Raw genomic sequence first — 11,358 nt, 5'->3', positions numbered from 1 at the left:
GGGCACCGGCGCTTCTCTCCAGAGGAGGGCGGCGGGTTCGCGCCTTACACAACGGGGAGAGCGCCCATCCCCGCCGCATCGAGCCGCAGTCTTCGCGCGGGTACGAAGCTCACGTCCCAAACTGACGCCCTTACACCGGCAAAAGTTTCAGCCGTCGGTGCGCGGGACTGACCCCAAACGAGCCCGCGTTGCCCCGCTTTCCCTCCCGACCGCCGCTCGCCCTCCCGCCGCGGGAGGCTCCCCCCCCCTCCTCCCGGCGCCGCCGAGGGGTCCGGAGCGAGCCCGCCGTGGGGCTCTGCGGGACGCGTGGCTTTGACCCCCACGCACACGCATACCCCCCCCACACCATCACCGCCGGCTGGGAGGGGCGGGCAGGGCCGCTGTGCGGCCGCGGCAGGCGCTGCCGCCCCCCGGCGAGCGGCGAGTCCCCTCCCCGCGCCGCGCCCTGCGCCCGGCCCGGCGGCCGAGGGAGCGCCCCGTCCTGCCCCGGTGCCGCCCCCCCCGCCCCCCGGGGACGGGAGCGCACGGCCGCCATGTGAGAGAAACGGGGGCCGCGGCGGAGCCCGCCCCTGGGGCGGCGGGGCCGGATCGGCTGGCCGCCGCGCTGCGCTGCAGGCTTTGCAGGTCCGCGGCGGCGGCGGCGGGCGGGCAGCAACAAGCCAACGCCGGCCGGCCGCCCGCGGCCCCGCCATGGGAGCCAGGCGGGGAGGGACGCTCGCCGCTCCGAGCCGCCGGGGGGGCTGAGCCCGGCTGCGGCGCAGGTAGGGAGGCGCCGGGCCGGGCCACGGGGAAGGCTGCGGGGCTGGGGAAGGGGCTGGTCGCGGCTCCCCCCCCGCCCCACCGGGAGGGGGTCGGGCGGCGCTGCCCGGCCCGCCGGAAAGTTTGGGCAGGCGGCGCGGCGCCCTGGCTCCTCCGCGGCGGCCGGGCAGCGCGTGGCGGGCGGAGCGCTCTGCCCCGCGGTGCTGCCGCCCCCGCCGGGCCGCCGGTAAGGGCCGGGGCCGGGGAGCGGGGGGGTGCGGGCGGGCAGAGAGGGAGGCTTTCAAATGGCTTGGAGGAGCGGTACCTCGGAGGTGGTGCCGTGGCGGGAGGCTGGAGCGCCTTTCCTTGTCGTGGCCGGAGTAGTGTACGTATTTTGTTTTTTTTCCTATTTAATGTGCAGTGTTTTAAGGACAGGTGCCGGGAGTGCTGCTGAACTCCTGGAAGATGTGGGTTAAATGCCCCTCTGCTGTGGAAACTCTTTAACGACTGTGCTTTGCCTTTAAAACACGGGGAGAAAGAGGTGGTCTGTGCTTGTTTAGGTAGTTCGGAAGAGAGGCAGTTTGGCTCTGCTCGCTTTAATATGCTTGGGTTTAGTTGTCTTTACAAGAAATGTGCTCACTGGTAGGTGTTTAAGAAAAAAACCCAAACACAACAGCACACTTCAGGCTGAATAAGAGGTTAATGGAAATCATCGTGCATGCAGTCAGCAAATAGGACTCAATTGTCTGATTTCTATTCCGGACTCTGCTGTGTTTTGGGGAGCTCCATTTAATTCAGTGTCCGTCCTTTTCACGTGTTGTCATTTGAAAGGAAAAATAGTCCCCAAGTGTTTTGCTTTTTTGCATGCACCTGCCTTTGCAAATCCTAACTCCCCAGAGTTCTGCGTGGTGCTCTCACGGAGCCGAAGACGCCCGGTCCGTGTCCAGAGCCCTGCTATTTATAAGACTTGGCAGAGCGGGGGAGGAGGAGGAGGGATGCAGCACCAGGCTGTTGTTTGCCTTTTGCATAAACTACCAAGACAGGTTGCATATTGTTTGAGATGTTGCATCGGTGGAGGCGGGGGGGGGGGAGGGAGAAGTGCAGAAGCTGAAGTATTCCTAATCCTTCTCGTCCTAGGGACTGTGGATCTGTGAAGCACTTCCCTCCGATGTGAATGCAGTGTCCCCTGTGGGATGCAGTAGGTGATGCCCAGCTCTACTGCAATGGCAATTGGAGCTCTTTCTAGTTCTCTTCTCGTAACCTGCTGCCTCATGGTTGCCCTCTGTAGCTCCACCATACCTGTACAAAAACTGGCCAAGGCTCAAGACAAACAGGAGATAAAGGCGAGCCAGGAAAAGAGGGATCACACATCAACAAGGGACAGCCAGACAGGCCCGGGGAAAATGAATGAGATCGGCAGGAGCGGGAGGGAGGAGGGCAGCAGGGACTGGAAGAGCAAAGGAAGCAGGAGCTACTCGAACAAGGAGTCTTGGACTAAGCAAAAGCAGGCTTGGAACAGCCAGGGAACAAGCAGTAAATCCGGGAGCATTCAAGTGCAAGAGCAAAGGGATGCCGCTCCCGAGGAACCTCAGGTGGCTGAAGATTCGTCTCTCCCAGAAGCTGTTGCGAGCGTCACTCCCGAGCCTTCGGAGGAGTACGCCTATCCGGACTACCGTGGGAAAGGCTGCGTGGACGAGAGCGGCTTCGTCTATGCCATCGGGGAGAAGTTTGCGCCGGGCCCCTCTGCTTGCCCCTGCCTCTGCACTGAAGAGGGCCCGCTGTGCATTCAGCCCGAGTGCCCCAGGCTCCACCCTCGGTGCGTCCATGTGGACACCACGCAGTGCTGCCCGCAGTGCAAGGAGAGGAAGAACTACTGCGAGTTTCGGGGGAAAACCTACCAGACCTTGGAGGAGTTCATGGTAAGGGCTGAAGCCAAAAGTAATTTTGTGGGCCCTTCTGTCATTTAAAGGGACGTTATGTTCTTCAGGTGTTTTCTCAGAGGGTGTTTTGGGTCTCCCTTTTCATTTCTGTATTGATACGACTTCTGCAGTGCTGTAAAATATTCCCCTTAAACATGACCTTTCTTGCTCTATGACACTGTAACATTTTTAAATGAGGGGGCTGATCTTTATTAATTCTTTTGGTATTTACAGTAAAAAATGCTCCTTGAAAGGATGGTACTTGGTGGTGATGTGGATTTTATGAGAATTTCCAGCATTACATTTGTTTTCTTATTTAACTGTTAACTGTGAAAGTTCTACCTTGCAGGGATCGAGCAGGGTTTTGTGGGCTGACTTCTATTCCTGGTAATCAGTCTGTGATGATACCTTTCTCCAGTCACTTCTCTTTTCCTTTTTAACCATTTGAACTGTGCTGCCAAGGTTGTGCAACGCTTGCTTTCTGAGAATGACTGTGGGCTGCCTTTTTAATAGGAGCGTGATTTGTGGTATGAATTACAGTGATACCTAAACAATGGACTTGAAAAGCTTTATGTTTAGGGAAATCCTTTTCGAATAGGGCCTTTTTAGCACCACTGTGCAAGGTCATCATTGAAAATGCAACTTATTACAGTGCACTGAAAAGTTTTGGAGTTGGGGCCAATTCCCTGGTTGCTTACCTTGCCTTTTTCCCTTCAGTATTTTATTGTGGCTGAGATCTGTGAGCAGGGTCTGAGAATTTGCTTGCGAATGACTGTTAGGTACAGGCTGGTTCAAAACCATTTCTGAACACACCAGAGATTTTTGAGCTGAATATGTTGAGGGGAGTACAAAATCCAGTTCAGGGTTCTGGCAGGTTGGAGAAAAAGAAAATGTATTTGTGAAAGCTGTCAGTAAGTTGCCACCTCTGCTCTCTGTGGCGTTTGTGTGTTCTTGGAAACTTAACTTTAATTCATAATGTCTTCCCACATTCTTCAACTTCTTGAAAAATAAACAAATAAGCAAAGAAGCAGAATTACTCTTTCCAGAATAAATCAGCGTTTCCCTTTATTCTCTTCAGGCAGTAATGTGTAGATCATCAGTGATTTTTCAAAGCATGACAGAAAGCATCATATCATCCTCCCTTTTTCCATGTCACCCTCAAGGATTGCATTCAGCTTCAGGGTGGCAGTTTTTTACTTTAAAAGGGAGAAGGTACTTTTAACAGCTAGACCTTTTTGGAGAGGGATTGTGAGATCCTTCCTTTTCCAGAGAAGTTAATTATCAGGGGTGGCCAAAGCAGTGATACTTTTGCACATGTTCTCTGTAGGTCTCCCTGTCAGGGTTTTAAAGGCTTCCCCCGTGCTCTTCTAACAAGCTGCATTTTTTTGTCTTTATGTAGTGGTGTTGTATTAATGGCTGTAAAGCAAGCCTAAAATACTTTATTGTATTAAGCATGTAGTGAGAGGATAAAACTGTAGGGCTCCCTGTTACATTGGAACATGGCTGGCAGCCTTAGTAAAAAGGGAATGCTGGACAGTGACATTTACCAAAATGTGCTGAAAAGACTTTGGCTTTCAGCTTTCTTTTTAGCCCCACTCAGCCTTTAGCCCTTGTGCTGATACCTTCCTGTAATGAAACATCAGTTCCTTTCCTGCTTTGTGTTACCCAGCTTTGGAAACATGAGTGAGAAGGGATGCCTGCTTGGGATGCACAAGGAAAGTTACCGACGCAGTTAAGCAGTGGAACTGCAGCCTGTTTATTTTGATGTGTGAAGACTTTGGTTTTCAGTTGAGCTTCAACGTTGGTTCGAATACTGTGAACACAAAACTATAAATGCAGCTGTTTGCCTGTGCCACTGCAATCGGTGGAGATGTCTGATGAGGTAAGGTACAGAGGTAGTTAGATTGCTGCTGCTCTCTGGAAACAATAGCAAATGCACGTAATTGCACATGATTTCAAAGGTCGTTTTACAAGTTTAAAGTTGATGGCCTTACAGAGGTTATTAATTTGCTGTCTCTTGATTAAGGTCAGGGAAGGAGTTATAAATGGATAGCAACTTGATTTTTCTCTGCGTCTGCACCTACTATTTGTGGCAAAGGGTATCAGAGATCACTGAAAGAAGGAACAGGTGACCTCCTAACTTTTAAGTGACATTATCTGCACAAATATTTATGTATAGATGTGTAAATATGCATACAGGTTTGGGAGCTTACTTACACAAAATTTATATATAGCTTGGCATGGCAAAAAATTGTTCTAACCAGAGCCAGAGCTAACTCGATAGCTGAGTGTTCCAGGGAGGTCTGATGCATTTCTGCTTTCATTCACAGTCCTTCCTGCAGGCTTTGTTTGTGTGTGTGTGTGCATGCACGTGTTTTTCCGTTTTCAAAAATGACATGGATATCAACACAAACCACAGTACCAGTTGTGGGGGAACGATGAGATCTCAGAAGGCTGTTTCCATCGGCACTACTCTACTCTGCTGTGGGGATCGTGGGGCAGGATGGCAGAGGGATCACAGCATCCATACGAGTGGAACTGGGAGCAGAAGCCCTGGTTGGTGAAATGCAACAAGGATAAAATTCTGTACTGGAGCTGGGGATTGCTGAGCACGTGCTCCACTAGATGTTTTTCAGTCTTACGGTAGGATTTGAAAATGCAGGCTGACTTACAAAGTAATAGCCTTACAAGGACCATAAATTCTCTTCGGAAGTATAATATGGTTTGGGCAACATCTACATTTTTTTAAAGTTGTTGCTTTGGGTGTGTTGTTTAGAATTTCTCTGCTACCAAAATTTGTATTTATTTGTGAATAACTTGGAAATCTGGAAGTCAACAAGCCCAAATGGATTTTGAAACATCTGTGGTATTTTGAAGGCATAGAGAAGTAAAATCAAGGTTGATGTGTTTATTCTTGTCAGCCTAACCCCATTCACGTTCTCCTGAGTTGTGCAAGTGGCAAGGAAATATTAATAAAAATGCCAGCACAATAGCAAATCAGTTTGGGATTATAATTGATCTTTTTTAAAACTTAGATGTTTTCAAGGCTCAAGAAACCAAATGTAGATTATATATATTTTAATTCAGATTTTTGTTACTTTGGTTTTGTTTTGTTTTGTTTTTTAATTGAAGTTTGGCATGTGGAAAGGGGGAAGAGAAAGCTCAAATGACTTTGGACCAGAACGTCAATGAGTGCAAATGATTTGTCACTTGTTAATTATGACAATTTACACTAAGTTGCTGGATAAACCTGCTACAGTTTTCTTCATGCCCCACTAGTGGGAAATCTACCTGTTTACACAACGGTGTGTTTGCTTTTTTACAACATCCACAACTCCATTTATACATCTGCTCATAAACTTACCTTTAAACAATTCTAAAGAAGTTATTTTGCCATCTGTACTCTATTTTCTACAGGTTGTATGGTTGCCTGGTGAATACTTAAGACTTCTGTGCCTCTCGTTGTCTTCCCACAGTTTTTGCATAGGCAGAACTACTGCTGCTGTAGAGTTAATAGCTTCATCTGTAGACCACAGAGATGTGGTATCATTAGTCTTCAGAGACACATTGATAGTTCGTATTCTTTCCAGTCCAGCCTGGTTATGTCATGTCAGATGTGCTAAGCGTGAGTGCTGCTGGGCTGGTCGTTTCCCAGATGAACAAGTGGGATGCTCGTTGCGTTGGCTGCCACTAGGAACTGCGCTGCAGGGAATGAGCTTACATTGCAGGAGCAGAGGAAAGGAAATGAAGGACCAAATGTGTCTTTTCATTCTGATCTATTTAGCTGTTGTTATTTATACACACTCTTATTCTCTCTCTCTCTGGTGATGCTTATGTCTCCAAGTACTAAGCTGCCATTAAGATGCGGAAAGAAGTGGAGGTTTTCTACAGTTCCTGCTACATCCTGATGATAGATAAAAAGCAATACACTACTGTTTAGTCCAAAGATGAACAGATAAAGATTGACATTAATACCATTTTAGCAGCCACTGTGGTTCACTTACATGCCTGAAAAGAGCTTTGTAGAAATAAGCACATGGAGACCTTCCTTAACCCTGCTACCATTACTCATATTGACGGGTTGTACAGATGACAGTACTTCTTAAAGGTGTTCTGTAGTCATTCCCATGGAATCCCATGATCTGTTACACGGGAAGAGTATTTGTGACTGCAGTATCACATTAACAGTGTACTCTATTCATGAAAGATGTAGTCTTCAAGTGTATGTGCTGTATAAGATGGAAATGCATTATTCTGAATCATCATTATTAGATAAAGATTAGATCAGTTTTGTTTCTCATTCAGTGGTATTTTCAATGCTTCATTAAATGGCTTCTTGTTCTGGGAATTTTAGGCTTCTGTCAAATTTTGAATTCTAGTAAACAACCTACTTAATTAGAATATGTTTAAATTTTACAGATGAGAGATTTTAGGAATAACATCTGTGTGCTGTCTTGTTTCCTGATTGTCATCAGATACTCTAGTTTTTACATCACTTCTAATATTGGCTGGCACAGCTACTAAGTGGAATCCTGGGAGAGGGAATATCTGTTGTTGTAGTTACTGGTCTCGTTGAACTGTGATCATTGGCAAATTTGCATTTTTTCAAGTGATGGCAAAAAATGTTGAAACCAATTGAAAGCTATAGGTTTGCCTTGTTGAGCCTGATCCTTGGAATGGAGTTCTAGTAGCATTCGTCAAGTAAGATTAATTGGGGGAAAAAAATCAATCCTCCCCAAAAAGCATAACTTAGTAAGCATTGTTTCTGGATATAACTCCAGAGGGAAGGATTCTTACTATTGATTTGCAGATAGATAAGAGCTCAGGTTTGCCAACACTCAAATTTTACATGCAGTTCAAGTGATTACCTGTAATACCTGTGCCTCTTGACTTTGAGTACTGGATCAGAAACATCTTCATCTGATGATGCTCCAGCCTTGCAAGTCAACATGGCAGTTTATAAACAATTACAGGACAAAGTTTTTGTCCCAAAGCCTGCAATAAAAATCTGCAGTACTGGGCCGTCAGCCTCCCTGGAGCATTTTATAAATGTATGGTGTGGTGTTGTCACGGGTGGAGTGTAAAGCAAAGAGAAAACTGGCAGTGAGTAGCTGGCAAAGGAAGCCTGAAATAAATAAGAGTAATAAAAGCAGCAAGCAACACAGCAAGAGACCCTATTTAGTCTTTCTAAGCAGAGTGGATGGCGTGAAAAGATATGTGAGGGCATAAGCAAATAACAGCCCGGGCAGGTGGGAAGAGAAGTGGCAAAGCATGGATGAGCATTTAGTTGGAGATGATGCTGTGCAAGCATCGACATGTTTGAACTTGGGAAGTGAGAAGGATGTGAAAGAGGCAAGCAAGCAGAGAATGGATTGGAGGAAAAATGTGATGGGCTGCATAAGAAATAGGGATAAGAAACCAGATGATCTGCAAGTTAGACGTCGGGAGGATTCTTCACAAAGAATAATTTGGTTTAGATTTGAGGTTTTATTGGATAAATGCAACAGGTGGTTGTTTGGCATCAAGTGGAATCAGGAATTAAAAAGGGTCTATAAAAAAATTACCTTATCCTTAACTAAACCTGGAATCTGCACAGATTGTGGATTTAGAGGATCATTGGTAATAACATTCAACTGCATTTTAATCCTGCACTCTGAGCGTGGATGCCAGTGTGGTTTTTGGAGTACAGCTGTGAGATTTGCAGTATACCACTTAATGCTCTTTAGCACCCTTGCTTCCCTCTACCGCCAGCTCCTTGTGTGGTACGAGGACATCAGCGATGCAATGTGCAGCGCCTGGTCAGGAGCACTGAAGAGGACAGCTGGAATTTTACATGTGGCAAATGCAGACGTTTGAAAGTCCATTTTTTCCTAAGTAGGGCCTTGATGCTGTTTTGTTTGGAATTAATTTCATTGAAGTAGGTCATTCAAGTAATTATCTCATGGTACTGATATTCTGTAGAGTTCTTCAAAACCACTAACATTTCAGCAGGTAAAAAGAATGACCTGTATTTTGCTTCACCCCTTTCTTTGAACTGCAATTTCTTTTCAGAAAGTGACAAGTATTACAAGAATGGTCCAAATACAATTAACCTGTGGGAAATACTTGAGTTCAAAGGATGTTTTTTCCTTGACTTCTCTTTGAAAATTATAATTTTCAATAAAATGCAACTTCCTGCTACCAAAAAGCTTCCAAAGCTGGAAAAATTGCAGTAAGGATTTCCATTAAAAGAATTTTCACATTTAATTTAGTAAAATTTTTCTTCTTTAAATACAATATTTTTTGCTAAGTTTCTTTTTGAACCTCTAATAGAATTAAAACAGGTTTAATCTAAATTATGAACTTAATTTGCTGGAAGTTCATTAGAAATGTGGTAGGGAAATTTTTGCTTTATTTGTGTTAAAAGTCTAAGATCCCTTTGACTTTCCCATTTGGGGCACGGGTTCAGAGCAGAACCTGTGGGTTTTTTTCTGCTGTGGTTCTGTAATTTTGCAGGAGCACAGTTTCACTCTCTGCTTTGTTCAGGCACAGTTTCACTCTCTGCTTTGTTCAGGCCACAAAAAAAAAAAAAAGGTATTTTTTTAAAGGGGGGAGGAAAAAGAGGTGAAGGAAATAACAATGCAAATGGGAAGCAGGCATTGCACCCTTTAGGAGGGCATTAAGTGAAAGAGTGAAAAGATGACTGGGTTTGTGTTTCAGGTTTCTCCGTGTGAGAAGTGTCGCTGCGAAGCCAATGGTGAAGTGCTGTGCACTGTCTCAGCTTGTCCCCAGACAGAGTGCGTGGATCCGGTGTATGAGCCTGACCAGTGCTGTCCCATCTGCAAAAATGGTAAGTGGCAGCTGCAAAACTAGAAGGGGGCTTCTGTTGGAGAGATGCACGTTGCTCTGTTTTGCTTCTGAAAAAATGATTCCAGTATTTTCCGTTTTCCCCAAACGGAGATGGAGAAGAGCTTTCTGTGGGTGGTGCTTTCCCAGGGTGAGGAGCCAGTTCTTCCTTTGACTGGATGGACTCGATTATGATCTGCAGGGATTTTTGTTACTCAGGAGACAATTAGGGTGTTACTACCAGATATGCATCTGGCTTCTGAATATAGATTGTGCATGATCTCATTGTGGCTATGTTTTACATAGGCACACAAAACAGAACTCAGGCTCTTCATGTTACCCACCTTTCAACGTGAGCTGTAAAAGTTACTTTTGTTCTCCCTTCTTATTTGTTCCCCTTTCAAAGATTCTTCTTTTTTTTTTTCCTTTCCTAAGGCAAATCAAATGTACCTTATTGAGCTCATTTAATTTTCATAACTAAATGAATTAAAATCCCAAGTTTAATTGAATATTTTTCGTAACTAAATTAGACAGAAAGTCTCTCTACTCCCAGCAAGAACTTGCATTAGATCAAAGTCTTGGTCTATTTAGAGGAAAAAATTACATGACACACTAGCTCATCACTTATAAAGAAGAAATGATAATTTATTAATAGAAATGAAAGCTGCAAAATCTCAAATGAAATTATATTTAAAATGAAAAAAGACATTTAAAAATATTCAGATAATTTGCAGCCATATATTATTTCTCTAGAATAGGTGGGTTCCATTACATTAGCTAAAACAAACTGATTAAAATTGTGGAAAAGCTAGGGGAGGAGAGAGTGTACAGCATATGCTTTCCACAAATTCAACAGTTGATGATAAGGGATAGTTAATTGCATTGGAGGAGTTTCATTTGTATGGGTATAAAAGTAATTGCTTCACATCCCTTAATTGGTTGTTACAACCCTGAAGGAATTTGTTCTCGGCTGTACAGCTTAAGGGCACTCTGCTTATGGAGATGAGGACAGGCATTTTTTGAGGCATTCAGGGACAGTTACTGAAAAAGGCTGAATTTGGGAGCTGGTGGTATGATAGCTAGCTGCTCCAGAGGATCCTTTAGCACTCGTTTGGTGGCAAGAGCCTACTGACATGCTCACAGGCTTTTTGTGTGCACCACGCTCTGCAGCACTTCCCCTGTTGGGTGACTCTTGGCAGGTAAAAGGTCTACTTTCAGTGTCAGGGATGGAGTTACAAGCATCATGTGTGAAGTCTATGTAATCTTTCCCACTGAATTTCTGCAGCGGTGTTAACGGTGTTTGGAGCTGGATCGACTTTCCATTGGTGCGCGTTCTCCCACAAGCATGCGGTTGCCATTTCCCAGCAGTGGCTTGCCTTTGAATTAAGGTGGTATGACAGTGTGGGGCTTGGCTTGGCTGTTTGCATAGATCCCCTCACATGTTCCCCAGAAATGGGGCCTGTTTAAAAAAAGTCATACATAAACGTGCCTTAGTTGTGAGGAGCCTGCCCTCTCTGAGTGCTGAAGCTGAATTACTCGAGTTCTGCCTGCAAGAAAAGGGTGGTCTTGTTCCTCAGCGTCTGAATCCCCGATATTAATTGCATATTCCTTGGGTATACCCACAAGCTGGCATCCCTGACCCAGTTTCAGACGAAGGTGACCAGAGCTGACTGTTTCCAGTGAGCTGTACTGTCACTTCTCTGCATGTCAGAGAACCAAGAGTGGCTTTCCTTGTTAGTTTTCAGATGAGGAAAAAAGCCATTAACAATAACAACAAAAACAAGATAGTTCAGAAGAAGCTCGATTTTTCTGGTTCAGCAGCTTCGGTACAGTATCACAAAGAAATTTCTGAGGAATCGTCTCCATCTGGGGAGTG

General features: G+C 45.5%; 1 protein-coding gene across 2 annotated transcripts in view; it reads left to right on the top strand.

The window, feature by feature from the left end:
- Positions 1-455: 455 nt before the first annotated feature.
- Positions 456-11,358, top strand: part of VWC2 (von Willebrand factor C domain containing 2) — a 62,140-nt gene continuing 51,237 nt past the window's right edge. The window contains exons 1-3 of one of the 2 annotated variants that reach the window (XM_054816474.1): positions 456-761; positions 1,876-2,657; positions 9,357-9,486. In XM_054816474.1, the coding sequence (XP_054672449.1) occupies positions 1,944-2,657; positions 9,357-9,486 (844 nt within the window). In that variant the 5' untranslated portion in view covers positions 456-761; positions 1,876-1,943. Of the gene's footprint in view, positions 762-1,078; positions 1,124-1,875; positions 2,658-9,356; positions 9,487-11,358 lie in introns of those variants that run through there. The other variant, XM_054816475.1, reaches the window with a different exon arrangement.

This window comes from Grus americana, chromosome 2, assembly GCF_028858705.1.
Source record: "Grus americana isolate bGruAme1 chromosome 2, bGruAme1.mat, whole genome shotgun sequence".
Classification (NCBI taxonomy): Eukaryota; Metazoa; Chordata; class Aves; order Gruiformes; family Gruidae; genus Grus; species Grus americana.
This window is presented reverse-complemented; position numbering and strand designations above follow the sequence as displayed.